Raw genomic sequence first — 16,931 nt, forward strand, 5'->3', positions numbered from 1 at the left:
TCCCCCTTTAATACTTTACTGAGCTGCAAACCAGTTTGTTTAACCTAAACTGGCAATCACTTTAAATTTCAAAGCCTCCAAAGCTACATTGCTTTATTTTTCTAACACAAGTCAAACAAACTTAAATCATGTTGGTGACGCCTTTCTTTCTTTACCCTTTTCAAGCACCCCTAATTATGACAGACAGACCTGGCAACATAAGTGTATGTTAAACACTCGTCATACCCTCCAGCCTTTAGTTACAGTTTCCTGTCGGTGTTTTAAGATGTATCAACTATTCATATTCATAACTTCTCCCTTTGTCCGCAACAAACCGCGCGAGACGCGGATAAAGGACAAATTGTTCGCACAAATAACCCCGAAGCCGCCCGACAACAAAACTAATACAGCTCGCTGTGTGTGATCAGGTGGCGCTGAGTCACCGTTAATACTACAGCCGCTGATCTCGACACAAAAGTCCCCTTTGTTTAACCATACTAATTGGGCTGAAAAAGACCTCTTAAACAAAGACCTCCCGGCAAGGGAAGGGTTAAATTCTCCAACTGTCTATGATATAATGACTTAATCTTTCTATACTGGAGAACCGACTATTCAAACAAGTGAGCAAAAGAGATGAACAGCAATTAAAAGAAAAAAGGGCCTTTGTTAGGTCTTTGTCTGATTAAGACATTCTAACTGTTAAGGAAGCTGGCCGATGGGAAAAGAAAACAAAGGATGATGATACTAAGCAGTCCCTAAGCCGGACTTGTGAACAAGCTGTCTTTGTAATTTGTCAAAATTAACCAAAACAGAACTTGCAAACTATCTTCCTGTGAGGGAAAGAGGGGGAAATTATCAAATAATACAAATCACAAAGAAGTGACTAATTTTATTTGATTGAGAATGAAAAAAAAGACAAACAGCAGTTAAAAGAAAAGAATCTGTCAGGTCTTTTGAGTATTGCATTTTTGCATTCAATTGGCAGACAAACAAGAATGGAAAACTTATGAATATTACTGAAAACAATCTCGATACATATCGGAAAATGAAAACTGATAAAATAGACTCTGGAGTCTCAATCATACAAATAGAGTTTCATGTAAACTTATTTGTAAATTGAGTTTAGCATCATTTTACTCAAATTTCATTATTGTAACAATAGACCTGAAATCTAAATCAGTCCTTGCAGTTTTATCTATCTATGAATGATTGGAATAAACTTTGCTACCTGATTGTAAGGACAACATTGTCAAAGGTAGGTTATAGAATCTAGGACTGGTCTCCTTTGTTCCTGTTTTTCTCACAAAAATTGGATTGCCATGATGAAAATTTGTTAACACCCACAGATACCTTAAATCTAGCCATGTAAAAATATCCTTAGTAACAGCATTATGTCTGAAATCAGATCCACATCTGCCAAATGTATTCTGTTGATTCTTAGATGAATATCTCAAAATCAGAGAGATCTAAATGTAACTTTCTTTGGTAACGTTCACCAATCTACAAATACCCAACGCATGTATTGTACATTTCTCAGTAATTATGATTGACACCAATTCTTTAAAGAGGTTTAAATATTCCACACTCAGTTACTTACAAGCACCACTTCTAATACAATGTTCTTGCAAGTACTGTACCAAGCTAGCCAAGCTGTGTTTGATATTGTGGTCAGAAGAAGGAACAGGAAAACACTTAGAGAATCATCTACAAGTTTTCCTTCCTCAAAGAAAAAGTCCTTCATTATTCAATCCTGTGGTCCTCTGTTTACACCTTCCATAAAAGGTAACATGGTCAGCATCAATGCTCTAATTAGGGTAAAACAAGTCAAGACGGCACCTGTTATTAGCTTGGTTCCCACACTTTTCAGGCTCTCCACAGACACTTTAAACTGAAAAGAAAACCTCCTCCTTAATAGGCAGGTTTCCTGATACTCAAGTACCCCAGACTGCAGGGACTAAGTGTTGATTCTAGTGTTTCTGTACAAACAAATCCTGGTGTTCTCTGATATACCAATCCTGTGATATATGGGATCTGGGCTTGTTCTTTCCCTGGGAACTACCTGACCACTGAAGGAAGGTCAAAACATCTATCAGCACTTTAAAGTGATGTTTTCATCAGTAAAGGAGAAACAAGGAAACCAGAGTCTTCACAACACTTTACATTATAGCTGGACAGTGTTGTTTTTAGTCCTCTGAGGTTTATCAGAAATAGACTATCAAAATAGAGAGAGCAGTTCTTGTTTGCCTCTTTGAGATTTCACAGAAATCTAAACAAAGACAGGTGTATAGATCTAGCCTAGTAGAAATACATATGTCTCAGAATTGTCTATAATAGAAAGAAGACAATAGGAAAGTGTGGACTTTTATCATGATTAGAAATTAGAAAATCGTTTTTTCTAAGCTCTTGTTTTCACCTCTACTATATATTATGCAGATTATACTAGCAATATTTGTGTAACATAGGCTAATAACAACTGGACATAAGGTGCACAACACAATAATAAATCATTGTCCAGCCATTCATTTTAGCATCTTTTTTTTTACAACCTTGCACTCAAATTGGGACCTTACTTTTATGTTATCCACGGATATGATTTTGTCAGTCCCAAGTGACACACATTCAAACCATTAGCACAAGTGGTGGTTCTTATCAGTGATGACATCAGAGGGATGCAGCTGCCTGATTGGTTGCCTCACTTGGGAGGACCCATATTGCCTGACAAGAACACATCAGGCACCTGTCATTGGGGACCTTAGGGGGTCCTTTATCTGGCTGCTGCTATCTTCTGTTCTGCTAATCTGATTTTCTTCTCTACCATAAATCCAGTGTTTCCTATAATAGTGGAGGGTGTGCATGGGGTAAATAACTACTATTAATGACACCCACTGAAATGCACGGATGAAACTCTTCTAGAGCATCCTACCGTAATAGCAGTAAAATTTTGCATTATTTTGGTCTCTCTTGTTTTGTCACGAGATGGGTATGCTGATAACCCCTTAATGAGCCTCGAAAGTGATAACAGGGACTTCCCCCATTTTGACCGCCATCTAGCCCACACTGACCAACTGAGGCCTGAGGTTGACCTCACCCAGTGCAGACCAGCTACACCTCAGGACTTACTGGAATTTGCTGGCTTCTGGCGGGAATTCCAGGAAACCTTCTGACGTTGTAGCCGGAAAAGGTATTTTACCTTGACCTTCCTCTTACTTAGTACCCTTGGTGTGCATTCCAGTTTGAAATGTTTATGGTGATGTTGTGTTGTATCGTTCTTCCCCTGCATGCTGGAAGAATTAACAACTTTGACTCTTGAAAATAGATACGTTGTACTGTACTTAATCTGTTGTAATTTGCAGAGGGGGAAAAAGGCATTTTAGAGCAATTAATCTAAATCAGTAGTAAATGCACATTGTCTTATTTTTTGGTGGACTTTTTATCTAAACTATAAAGGATTGTATGAAAACAACTTCTATGGTGAACTAGAACAAAATGGACAAGAGGAAAATATTACTTAAAACATGTCACCTACGTCATGAACAATTTTGCCTTCATTTTTCTTGAAAAATGTCGGGAAATAACCAATCTGAAAGAACCATCAAACCAAATAGATCACCTCTAAAACTATCAAAGCTATGTTTTTTTATAAACTGTTATCATGAAAAGCAAAAATCATCTTCCTGAAGTTATCTCCTTTTTTGCTTATTGAAAGCATTTGGAAAGTAGATCTATCCTACAATATGTTGTGGTTGGTCCCTTGGCCTGCTGAATGAGTGTGAAGAGTGGGACAGTTCCACAGCATAGGAAATGACACCAGATGGGTTTTTTATCTCCATAAATGGCCACAGATGACAATTCGTGGTTTGTGCCAGCTCTGACCACATCGGCTGGCACCAGACACCCTCTCCCAAACAATTCTGTCCTCTTCTTTATCCATTTCAGAGTAAGGATTCTAATATACAACTGAAAAATTCTGTGTACTTTTTCTAAAGATTTTTTAAAACAGTCAAGTTTGCTTGTTCACCTCTTCTTTATGTAAAAGAACCCAACACACTTATACTAGAGCTGAATAGGAATGATATGGTGAGCTTGGCTGTAAAAAATATGGCTCTTACTAGCAAAGCCGCATTGCAATACTACTAGCTACATTTTCTTGAAAAAGCATCATGCTTCAGCTCAATTGAGGATGACTGTTTTACGGTGACCGCCCTATGTTTCGAATCCCTATATATGGTTTTACCTCTACCTAATATGAAATTGAAAAACAGTTTGAGTTAGTGAGTTGCCAGCTATCTTAATCCTCATTTAATTTCATGAGGAATTTTCCTCCATTGTCCCTGATAGATGGATTAGAGATGGATTTACAGGATTACACCATCTTTCTTCAGTTTCCTTTTCAAGATCGACACAACACAAATATTTACCAACTTCAAACTAGCCCCTTCCCAATGATTCTTCCTGGTGCAACTCCAAAGCAATGGCGTTCTCCACAATACAAAAGTTACTGTAAATACATTTTTGTGCCGATTTGATTTTGCGTGTGGAAGAAAATGGTCCAGGAGTGTTGATACAGTGTTTTTTAGTTTGTGGTTGAGACAAGGTGGTAGACGTCAGAAGACAGAACGAGAATTTTCACGGTGGTTCTACGTTTGCGGTAAAGAGGTTACTGCTAAAACCGTGAACTTAGTATTTTACAGTACAGCAACTGGATAGATTTTGTGAGAAGTCAGACATTTCAGGTAGCATCCACTAATTTTCACAGTGACTGTTCAAAAGAATAAAACCTAACCTGTCCTCCTGGTTAGTTTCAGGCTATACCTTCCTGGAGCTAACCAGGATGACACTCAGGCTCCTTGTCTGAACCAAAATCAGTGGATTTGACCAGGGACCCTGACTGAACCCCCCTCCCCCTCCATCCTGCTCATCATGTCTGAATCTCTGAAGGTTTCCAGACACCAGATGTGAAGAGGAAACCAGGAAGTCACAAATGTCATGTTGTCTGACTTGTACATCATCCTTCTAATGAAGGACAGTCCAGCATAGATACAGAGATAGGGCTGTAATAGGACTAGGGGAATCGAGGGGAAAAAAAACTTGAAACAAGGAGGCTAGAAACCATGGTACATGTACACCTTTCCATATAAAGATAACTGAAACTCTACAACTGGAGATTTATCCAGTTGTAGGGTTTGAAATGTCTTCATATGCTGTTTACCTGGATGTCTATAAACATATATCTCTCCATTTTTGAAAAAAAATTGTTGCATGAATCATCAATGCATAAGAAAGATTTTGCACTACTTCTTCGTAACCCAGTGATCTTTGATGGTCTTGCCAGAAACCCCCTGTGTCTATAATATCTATAGTGTACAATAGATACTATAGAGATTAGGGGTTTGGCATCCAGGCTACGCTGGTTCACACTTGACACTTGAAATTGAAAAGCTTGCCTAGTAACAACCAGGCATTTCAACACTGACTCCTCTACATGTCCAAGTAAAGTATTTCCCTCCTCAATAATTTAATTAATTGTCACTCTGCTGTAGGTAGACCCAGGGTCCCTTCCCGTATACATCCTAGTCATGAATAGTCTTAATTAAATGGCTTAAGTTAACGAGCTGCTAATCATCCATACACACTTCTACAACTTCCTATTATTCCTTCAAATGGGCGGTAATTTGATTTTGACAGCTGAATTGTACCTTTAAAAGTAGTCAAACTTTACACCTTTGCTAAGGAGCCCAAATCTTTACTTCTACAGGCCAAGCCCGGCCTGCCACTTAAGAAATCACAAATATTAATTGTTACCTTTTTGAGTTATGCTATCAAAATTTTAAGCAAATAAAGAAGCACAGGGGGGAAATTCCAACAAAAAGAACTGAAGAAAAATGACTGGCCACCCTGAACTCTAGCACCATGTTGTCGCTCTGCTTTTAATTACAATCAGTCATTTTATTAATTGGAAAATAACCACAAAATGGGAGTTTCCTGTCCACAAGTGAAATGGGCCAGATCACAGAGCAGAACAGGAAGCTTCCTCCACCTGTTGTCCTGTAAATCTATGTAAACAGTAGTGTTCTTGCAGGCCAGGGAAGCCAGGCTATTCCTGGGTACCCTCTACCAGGCTCCAGAGTAGAAATTGGCCAAATAGACAGTTATCATAGCCTGAAAAACTTTACAAGCTGTATTAGCCTTTTTTAGGAGATCCACAGTCTAAAGAATCAACTATGCAAATGTTAAACAAGCTATCACATAAGTTTGGCCTTATATAAAACATCAGCCATAATGTTCACATATGCCTCCTGTAACTCCTATGATTACAACAAAAGGGGCACAGGCTAAGAGAATGTTTATTGTTTTTAGCCCTCTGTGGTTATGGGACAAACTTGTTAACAGTTTATCACAAGGACTTACAGTTTTAAAGGGCTGGCCAGTAGTTCTATCTGCAGCTATAAATGCTGAAACTGTAGTTTTTATGATGGGAGAATGATCCCTTGTTGACAGATGGTTTCCAGGGATCAAGTCCCACTAAAACTTATCACTTTATCAATGTGTTATAATGTATACTTTCCTTTTTATCATTTTTATTTTAGTAGCCGAAGCTCAAGAGATTTTCTCACCTTTCCTGACATTTAGGACAATGGATTTGAATTACCAAAATATTATCAGTAAAATATTCTACCACTGAGACATACAGAATTTAAGTGGGTCTGTTTTTCACAGGAAAAAAAAGACAGCAATCTATTTTTCAATTCATCATGCTTAGATTCCTCAATTTACCTGTCTTTCCGTGTTACTGTAATCCTCAATATAACACAATATCTCAAACACTACTGGATAGATGGGGGTCAATTTTTCCCACTAGGAATTCACCTTTCACAGACATGGACAAAAGGTCAATGGATAGTTCAATCATGAATCAGAATAGTGCCCTTTGATTGTCAAAACACTTTATATGATAGCCTGTAATAGCCACTTTCTATTGTTCTGCCAGTCGATGATACTCTTTTGAGAGCCCCTGACTCTTTAACCCCGCACGAGTTGGGGATAGGGGTGGGTTTAACCTCCTTCTTGCTGAGTTATGTGGTAATCAGCACAAGGTTGATGTGTAGTTGAGTTCATAGCAGGGCAAGGGTTAAAACTGGTGTTGACGTATTCTAGAATTGACAACTGGATTAATATCAAGGGAAACAGCCACTTTGTATTTTGATAATAATATGCAGGTTCAACATTTGCATTTCCAATGCTTGTCCTGTATATAATTTTTGCATCTCTGCAGTACAGATAAGGAGATGTTGAAAATGACAACAGAATTATCAATTTGATCCAAAGATAGTTTTCTTTTAGCAGTTTTCACCATGGCCTCTCCACTGCAAAATTATGATAATGAATATGCATTTCTACCGCATTACTACTGTGTTACAAAACTGTTTCAATTGCAAACTGAAATACAGCTTCTTTCCCAATTCTACTGCAAAATGAAGTCTCCACAAAAGTAATTTACTGTAAGATTTTTCTACTCCAAAATAAATCTGTCACTGCGACATAAAAGGGTGTATTTTGTAGTGAGGCACTTTGTGAAGAGAGATAAAAAAGAGATGTAGTGAGTCCCTGAGGAATATGTAACCCTATCTGTGTGTTCAGTTGTGCCTCCCAGGGAGTTTGGTTACTCACTCTTCAGATGTCAGCAGCAGGTCTCTAGACCACACACAAGACAGGGGATATCCCCAGGGCACAGCCTCTCTACTCTCCAAGCAGAGGTTGGTGGGGAAGATCGTGACCTTTTTATCATAATATCAGACCTGTTTCTTGTCCGCTGGTTTTTTTGTCCGCTCCCCCTACTCGGTGAACACAAAATGGGGCATATGATAAAAATTTTAAAAGGTCACAATCTTCCCTACCAACCTCTGCTTGAATAGTAAGCCTCTCTACAGCTTTGGATGGGTGAAAAATGGAGCTGTTCCTTATCATTTGAGGCTGTGATGGGGGTACATGTCGTTGTTATTATGTACTGGGTATAATAGAAAAATTCGTATCTAGTACTTATAGTCTCCATATCATAACCTCACATCAATAGCTGGCATAAGCTTGTACAGTATATATTATTGGATCAAGGAAGACCTTGAATTTGAGTGCTATAATAACAAAATCAATGCAATTCATCTGTTATGATTGACAGCTTTATTGTTTTAATAGATTTAGTGGCAGGGTTAGAGAAAAAAATTCATCATGACTACCAAAGATTAAAGCTACAGGCTGGAAAATAAAATTTGCCTACTTATCTGTAGATGCTGTAGTTTGCGAACATCTTGTTAGGAGTGCTGTTAGCACTTGTGTCTACATGTGTGTGCCTGGTAGGGATACTTATCTTGTTCGGGGTAGTGAGTGTAGGAGCCAGGGTAGTACTGTAAATGCATTTAAGTTCGCATGGTTTTTATTTCGCACTAAGGCGAAAATGGAGTGTTTGCGGTGGTTCTAAATTTGCGGCAGCACTAAAGTCACGTACAGCTACAGTATTGGACAAAAATGTTTGCGGTGGTTTTAACTTCGCGGTAAAACGTCGCAGCGAAAACCGCGAATATAAAACCGCCGCGAACATTTCTGCATTGACAGTAATTGGATGGCACCCAGGCTAACACTTATCATCACCCTATACAATAACATTAGCTTCGCTCTGATAGGAAAAGAATCAATAACATTACTTCTTTGCAAGGCAGTGTTGGTTTAAGAATTCAGTGAAAGGATATACCGATATGTTTCAATGTACAGGTGTTTATATTGCAAAGTTATTACCTTATTAGATTCTTTATATAACTGCACCAAAATTCAGGTTGAATTCTTGATCATGTAACAGTAATAATTACTTATAATGATAAATCTTACAGCCAAGCAATTAAAGGAAACAATTCCTAAAAGAGAAGTAATTAAGTCAACTTGTTTGGTCTCAAGAAAAAGGCATATTGTTCTCCTGTCGGCACTGTTTGAGATCATCAAAGAACCTGGTCCACAAACAAAACAATGGGAGATTTTCCACAAACACAAACAAAGGCTATCAGTTCATGAAGCCCACATCCCCTGAGTCCACCCAAGATTAACAAAACATAAAGGCACAACCAAACTGTGTGGGTGGATATATTGTTTAAAAGTCCAAGAAGAAAAACATGCATTTGGAGAAAAGCTGATGAAAAAAGTTGATCAGGAAACGCGGAAGAGAAAATCAAAACTGAGAAATGAATTTTAAAAACTGCTTCCAACAAAAAGTTTCACATGGAAACATTTTTACAGACTTTCCCTGGCCACAAACATACATTCTAGTTTATCTCTAACACCATATCCCTTCCATCAATATCAGACCACACACTTTGATACAGATTCTAACAAGGGGTACTCTCTATATCAAGAGAAAGTACAAAATAGACCAAAACAAACTTCCCTGTCTATAATTGCCATTATTGTTCTCACTCTACCATATCCATAGTATCAGCATATGAACAGTGTCCTCAACAGGGACCACCCACTGAAATATTTCAAACCGTCAATGGTAACAACCACAGGGATCAATCTCTAGAAAACCTATTGGGTTAGATGTAGGACTAGGAGATATTTCCTTTTTATAAACAAGTGAATGTGTGATGATGTTCTCTTCTACTAAAAAGCCCATAATACTTGAATCTTCTAATCAACAAAATATTTGTCTGAGATATCTTAATGTTTTTGATTCAACATTATATGCAACCATTTTTAAAATCCTTTACATCAACATTTCCTTTCTTTGCCTCTGTAGAAATGTGTGACTTTGCTGTATGGATAGATACTACAGTTTGCTTACTGTTTACTATGGGTTCTTTTTTCTTGTCTGTTATCCATTTCTTATTTTGCTAGAAAGGCAATCATTGTCAATTCTCAAACCAAATCAATTCTCTTGCCCCCAAACCTAAGCTCACATGTCTTTTTAAGAACCCTTGTAAAATGTTTCAATCAAAAAACAAGACTACTCAGTGGTCCTTGCTCTGATAAACTTCCCACCCACCACCACCCCTAACTATTGTCCCATTGATCTGTCAATCAAAGCCTCATCATCCCCCTCCAACACAATGCCTCCCTGTAGCCCTGCCCCTCCCCAACAACAGGTCCCTAGTAAACACCCCCCTCCCCCTTTTCCAGCAGGTGTGAGAACAGACAGGAGATGAGCCCCACACTCCCTCACAGTACATCATCTATTCTCCCTCCTACCAGCTGAATCCCTCACAAATAGGTGCTAATCTGTAGAACCTGTCCTGTGTCAGAAAGGGTCATTGGTTGCCTGATGAAGTGTGAAATCTGGTCTGCCAACAGGAGGGGGAGATAAAGACTTCAGTAGGGCTGGGCTCAGGGACAGGACCTGTGGTACTCACTAGGCTGGTCATCTGGCTGTGGACGAGTTCTTCGATCAACGCGGCGGAGGACTGCAGGGGACGGCGGTAGTCTCCAAACGTGTACCTGCAAAACACAATAGCGATACAGGTAAGATTTGTGCACCACTCTCTGAATCAATTCTTTTCTAATTCTCTAGATCATCTCCCTGAATAAATTCAATGATTTTCCAAGCCTTTATTTCAACAGAAAGGCACTTTTACTATATCTTTGAATGGCAAACTTGAGGACAATGCCCAAGGCCAACATTGTAAATGATACTGTTGTGAATGATGTTCATCTAAGCGCTTGTACCTCATCTCCATAATTAGTCATTATCACCATGGGGGGTAGGGTATGTTAGCAATAGTACTACCCCTAGAACCATTGCTAGGACTTTTTCATATTTTCATCCTGTGAAACATCTGGGGCGTTTTATTACTTTATAACATTTCTGTGAAAGTGCGGTTCAAGTTTGTACTTGACGTATACTGTCGTATTGTGCAGTAATAAAAGAAAAATAAAGCTTGTGATGAAGAACAGTTGAAGGTTGGTCAGCAGGACATACATGAAGATCGTTTATTACATCATACCATTTTCAATAACCATTAGTAGTTTAAAGGTAACAGAACTTTTAGAAATCAGTTCATGTGACATGAGATAGGAAGAAAAATTGTTTTGCTGTTTCTTTTTTAAATACACAGTTTGGGTAGTACATGTGTACCTGCATCCAGCGTATCTCTATTGCTATATTTATCTGCATCTATCACCAAATCAAAAACATCCTAGACCAAGCAATGGTTACAAGACAAAACAGACACAAAATGAACAACAGAATCTTCTAACGGTAAAGCAATTATGATAGTGCGCTGCTATTGTGATCTATAGAAGGCAGTTGGCTGGGAATGTTTAACAAAGTGTGGATAAGCGGTTTATGTAAATGACTGTTTACCCTTGGGACAAGGGATTTCTGCAGGGTCGCTCCATAATCAGTAAATTCCTCCCAACAAATGGAGGAGCAGCAAAACAAGTCAAGTGTGTATTGGTGCAAGTGGTCCAAGTTGTAGTAATTGACCAGCATCCCTAACTATGGTGTCCTCTATGTGAAAAGACAAACTTCAAATCTTCAATCCTTGATGATAGTAAAAGTAAGCTATATCATGTACCGTTATGTACAATTACAAATGTAATCTTCCGATGATATCACAAGGTAAAGGGTTCGAATCCAATCAAAGCATTGAACCCTATGATATGTATATCAGGAGGTGGAGGTTATACTTCTTAGCTAAACCTAAAGCAATTTGTGAGACAAACATGGTAAAGGAAAACAGCTTTACAATTACTGGTAAGCCATCCATTTCATAGTACAGTCGAACTTGTAAAAGTGACCACCTCAACATAAGGACTACCACTTTTTGGTGGTCCTTTAGTTGGCTTTTAACACTGACACAAGAATTAAGAATCCTGACTATAGTAACCACCTGTCCACATAGACCAGATTTTGTCGGTCCTCAAGGTGTGGTCTTCTTGAGCAGTTTTGACTGTTCTAAGAATGTACATCAATAGAAGATGGTAAGTAGAAAATGTGGTAGAGATTTACTAAATGTTCCTTTCGAATAGCATAAATAAAGAAAATCAAGACATGTACTTCTTTGTTCTGAACTTCTTTGCAGTAAGTAACTTCTTTTGTACTCTGTAACCCCCCTCCTCCTTGAGTAAAACTATATAAGAATGGTATTTTCACCCTTGAAAAACAAGTTTTCAAAGAGACTGATGCAAACTTTCTAGAAGCAGTATGGACAAAAAAGCAGCTGTCACACCGTGGTGACTCACGGACACTTTCAATGGGTAAAAAAGCATGCATGGTGGCGTGTGCCATCATTCTTTGACCAACTATGGCCATTGTCTTCTCCATTCTTTTCAGAGATACCACAAAAATTCTCCTCAGAGACAAGTGTGCCTGGCACACACTTGTTATACCCTCATTATACAATGTTGTTTGCTGCTTTCTTTGTTTGTTCCAGACCTCACAGAAAGTTTCTAATTGCAAAAGTGTGTCTGGCAGGTGCAGTAGATATTGTTAGACAGTGTGACACATTTTCAACATAAATTGTGTATGGTAGAACCCACCACACTTGCCAAGATACATATATAGGGGTCTGTGCAATATGTGCTAGAAAAAACACTTCCAGTTTCTAAAACAGTTTGTAACTTACTATCTACCAGTACAAGTATGTGTGTTGCCATGTGGCGGTTTGCCAGTTCAAATCACGTGTACCAAATAAAGTAACTTTCCTTTGACGCAAGCAAGTTCACTCTTAAAGGCTCATGTCAACTTTGATAATTCCACCTGGTGCAATAAGTCTAATATCGCCACATTAAAAAAAAAGGTAATTTATATAAAAGACATCTACCAATTCAGCATCAGTGATCCCAGTGTACACATCTCAGATACTACTATATCCAGGTATTCAAGACATTCTTGAGAAGGCCTCAATAATACCGTTATCTTAAGGTGGCTGTCTTAGGGTACAATTTACCTGGCGGAATTGTGAGAGATGACGTTATATCACTTTCATGGACATTGTATGTTGTTTTCTTTTTTCTTTGTTGAACGATACCAGCAAAAACAAGGAGAACTGTAAATCATCAATGAATCATTTGGTTTTCAACTGTCTGTATTCACAAGTATACATATTACAACTGACCAGAAGTCTTTAATTTTACATTCACAATATGTTTCTATTTCCTCTTTATCATCAGTGCATAGTGTGCACAATTAGTCATTGACCAATGGCGTTTCCTCCCATCGGAAGACCTTTTTTTCTACTCTACCGTCTTTGTTAGGGTTTTACCAGATTTCTGCCTCCGATGTCTAGAAAGAACAATGAGAAACTTTAGTAGACAAAAAAGATTGTCTGGACAATGATTGCTGAGGGAATCACCAGGGAGAAAAAATGTTTCAATCAGAGAGAGTGTGCCTGGCGTGTGCTCCCTCCCTTTGTCCCTTTGAATCCCATTATCTGCAGTTTTACCGTTTCTGAAAAGAACGTTCAGTAATTGAATGCACTGTCCAGTATTATGTCCAGTCGAGAGTCGCCTGTTCGGGAAAAGATATGCTAAATACGTTAAAGCCAATTACTATGCATTCATCGGGACTGGAAATTGCAGGGAGCTCAAAAGCAATTGAACGGAAGGCTTTGTTGTAGTAGGTATAGGACACCTGTCTAATTAAAGAGCTGAAAATAGACTTTTCAAGACAATGCTTGCTCCTGTGTTTTGGCTCTACTTTGAATGTGATCTTCAGTTTTCCTCTTTATCCTTTGTTGGTGTATCTTGTTTCTGTTTTCGCTTAAGTACAAATTCAACTTTTGCTTAAACTACTTTGATATCAGCCTTAAAAATATACATATGATATCATCATGTAACATGACAGAAAAAAGACCTGGAGATTTGGGTTTCTAGTACAACAAGTTTAAGGTATATTGTAAAATTAATAGCTCTTTCCTCAAACAAGATTGTTTGTAGTACAATACAAAGAAGCAGCCAAAAGAAGACACCATGAACTTACACACAATTGTACAAACTCTCCCAAAGCCCCTAGCAACACGCTAGCAGAAATAGGAGCTCATGTTCAGTTTTTAAACTGCTTATCAACTCCAGGGGGGTCTCTGCTGGGGGTCAGATCACCAGGGAAGGGTCATGACCCTGTGATGACCTCTAGCTTGTATCTGTCCCTACAAACAACAGAAGGGCAAGCACAATGTTATGACCTTTCTGGTGAGCTTCTGTTCCATTGAATGTCTTGTGAAAGTAACAGACCAAATGGTTGTTTTGTTGGTGATGGCAAAATTCATCATCCTGTAATGACAGATTCTTTCTGTATGAAGGCAAGAGTCCTTTGTTTGTGTTGTTGCTTTTTCTTACTTGATACATTCTCCATCTTTTTCTTCAAGACAGACTTGACCCTAAGCATGCTACACCTGTTTTGTAGTAAGTCTAGCTACTTGTACATTTTGGCTGACAGAGCACATTTCATACATGTTCTTTTTCCCTTTCCACATTGTGTGCCTGCCCTGGTTTTGTTCCATGTTCTTTACACTTTCTAACCCCTTGTAACAACCATGTCCGATCCTATCGGTCACACCAAGTGGGGAAGTCAGGGGGGGCAAGCCTCTCCTGATAGCTTTATGAGGTGAGCTGATGGTGAGTCACTGAAGGACAAGGGGGAGAGGGGACTCCAAATCAGACTGTGGGACAGTCTCACTGGTCTAGAATATCACACGCTGAGATAAAAAAAAATATGTAAAGCTACCAGGTCAGCAACTTTGCTGTAATTGAGAACCCTAGTTTTCTAAGGAAGTAGGCCAACTTTTCAGCTCCAGGAGACTTTGCCTCAAACCTCTCTGAGAAAACTCTTAGCTAAGTTTTCCTGCTCTTGAATTAATGTGCAAAGCTGTTAGAAATGTATACTTTGCTTTATCTATTGGTAGGCATAAAAGTACATTAAACTTTTCCCTAAGCCTACCACTGAGTGCTGTAAATGCACAAATGTTCACGATGGCTTTTTGTTTGCAGTTCTTGCGGCGACCGTTTCACCACAAACTTAAAACTACCGCGAACATTTTTGTCCAATACTGTAGCAGTATGTGACTATAGTGCTGCTGCGAACTTAACCACCACAAACACTCCATTTTCTTCTCAGCGCGAAATAAAAACCATGAATATATGCATTTACAGTATATGGGTACAAGATTTGAATTTATCATGATAACTATAGGAAAAGCTTTTGAGTTTCACCTTATCAACTGAAAAGTTTCCACCACTAAAACATGATAAACATCCCGACTCATACACACAAATACCATCACATCCAGGGGTATCATGGGTAATTAAGAAATAATTAGATTACCGAAGGAAAACCAATTCCTACGCCATAAAAACCAATAAAGGAGTCAAAAGGTTATCTCTGTTTTTCTCCCCAAAATGCATTAAACACCTCAACGTGCACCGCAATCTATACCTTTTATGTTGAGTTCCCAGGCCCATCCATCTACTCTGTTCATGCTTTCGTACATGTGACAGCTCAACGCCATACTTTCATGGATAATCACAGCACTGTCATACTTTGATACACGATGAAACAACTCATAATCTGTCAAATCTCACCTAATATAGATAAGGCCTCTCAAGAAAGGGGTGTAATCTGCAGTAAGATAATTCTGCTATTGTTTTTCTCTAGATATCTTAAAAATCCTGGACCAGTTGCAAGCATTGCAACATAAGACCAAAATTGTATCCACCCAAAACAATGGTTTTAGGTGAATATTATATACTGTAGTGATAAACTATGCTGTGATTCACTGTTAACCACCATATATGTAAGACATTTTGTGTCAGCTGTAGTTAGACTTCAGTGTACTATTGTATTCAGCAGTTATTGACCTCACTACTCCTTCAGTACTGCCTCCAGCTTTATTTGATAATACCTGGTATCAAGAGTGATGATTGCGACACTGTAAGGAGTTGCTTTTGTTAGAGATTATCCTGACTTGTACCAAAGGCCACAGCTCTAAAGGTTGGACCTCAGGGACTTCCCCAAACTCTTTAGGTCCCGGGTGCATCACACGCCATAAGGAAATCTCCTCATCTTTCTACCTGATTGGACAAGTCAGGTGCCGATCTTGACCCTACCGCCTGCCCCCACTCCGACAGCTAATCGTGCTTGAGCGCGTAACGCAATTTGTAACGAAGGCAGCAAACCATGCTGGTGCAAATTGGCGGACTTGTGGTCGTTGCGGACATGCCGAAATCGACTTAACAGGTGGAAATGGGATTAGAACTCCCACCTCCCTTCCTGGTGGGTATCTATCATTGGGAAATTCGTTGCTTCTGCTTAGAGTCGGTGCAAAGACGTGAGGAAACTAAGAACTGAGGGGATTCGGAGCTAGCAAAACATTTACACAATACAGGCAGCTAAGGGATAAGGGTGTTGGTTTTGGGAAGCGGGGTTTTACCAGCAGTGTATTCGTAACGGATAATGAGCAGTTAGCGATCGTAATGTTTGCCAAAGAGGTTGTGATGGGAGAGAGCAAACCGTCGGGTAATGGGTTCCTTTTCGGTGCGTCTCTTAGCCTATCTCACGGTGGATAAGGCGATAGCGTAAGAAGTAGGAAGAAGCCGCAGTGAACTGATAAGCCGCTCTGTAAACCACCGAGCAATTTGTACATAATGGATTAGAAGCTGCTTCTCCTGATAGGGTTGGAGCTGCGGGGAGAGTGGGGAATATTTAGCATCCTAAGTCTCACTTTAAGTTACTTTAAGTTACTTTAAGTTCTTAGCGAGTCTTTAGGAGGAAACTAGCTCTATCTCTGCGGACTGGAACTGAAGTTTGGGGCCTTGACGAAACAGAGAGCATGTAACAATCCCTATGCTAAGTAGTTACGATGGTTCCACAGACCAGAGAGCCACCACATAAAACGTAACAGGCTAGTTCTGACTTATTAGAGATATGGTATCAGCTCCGGTAGATGTTATCGCCGGAGTCGAACGCAGCTCTGGGGACC

At 39.1% G+C, this 16,931-nt stretch overlaps 2 protein-coding genes across 4 annotated transcripts in view; one reads left to right on the forward strand and one right to left on the reverse strand.

Moving 5' to 3' along the window:
* The window catches only part of LOC136433253 (transcription initiation protein SPT3 homolog), a 101,811-nt gene that overhangs the window by 34,906 nt on the left and 49,974 nt on the right, over positions 1–16,931 (reverse strand). For all 3 annotated transcript variants that reach the window (XM_066425398.1, XM_066425310.1, XM_066425489.1), the window contains one exon: positions 10,368–10,452. In XM_066425398.1, coding sequence (XP_066281495.1) covers positions 10,368–10,452 — 85 coding nt within the window. The remainder of the gene's footprint in view (positions 1–10,367; positions 10,453–16,931) is intronic.
* Positions 10,362–16,931, forward strand: part of LOC136432358 (runt-related transcription factor 1-like) — a 76,803-nt gene continuing 70,233 nt past the window's right edge. The window contains exon 1 of the mRNA XM_066423944.1: positions 10,362–10,476. The gene's annotated coding sequence lies outside the window, so the exon portion shown is untranslated. The remainder of the gene's footprint in view (positions 10,477–16,931) is intronic.

The sequence above is a fragment of the Branchiostoma lanceolatum genome, chromosome 1 (assembly GCF_035083965.1).
Source record: "Branchiostoma lanceolatum isolate klBraLanc5 chromosome 1, klBraLanc5.hap2, whole genome shotgun sequence".
In the NCBI taxonomy this organism is placed as follows: domain Eukaryota; kingdom Metazoa; phylum Chordata; class Leptocardii; order Amphioxiformes; family Branchiostomatidae; genus Branchiostoma; species Branchiostoma lanceolatum.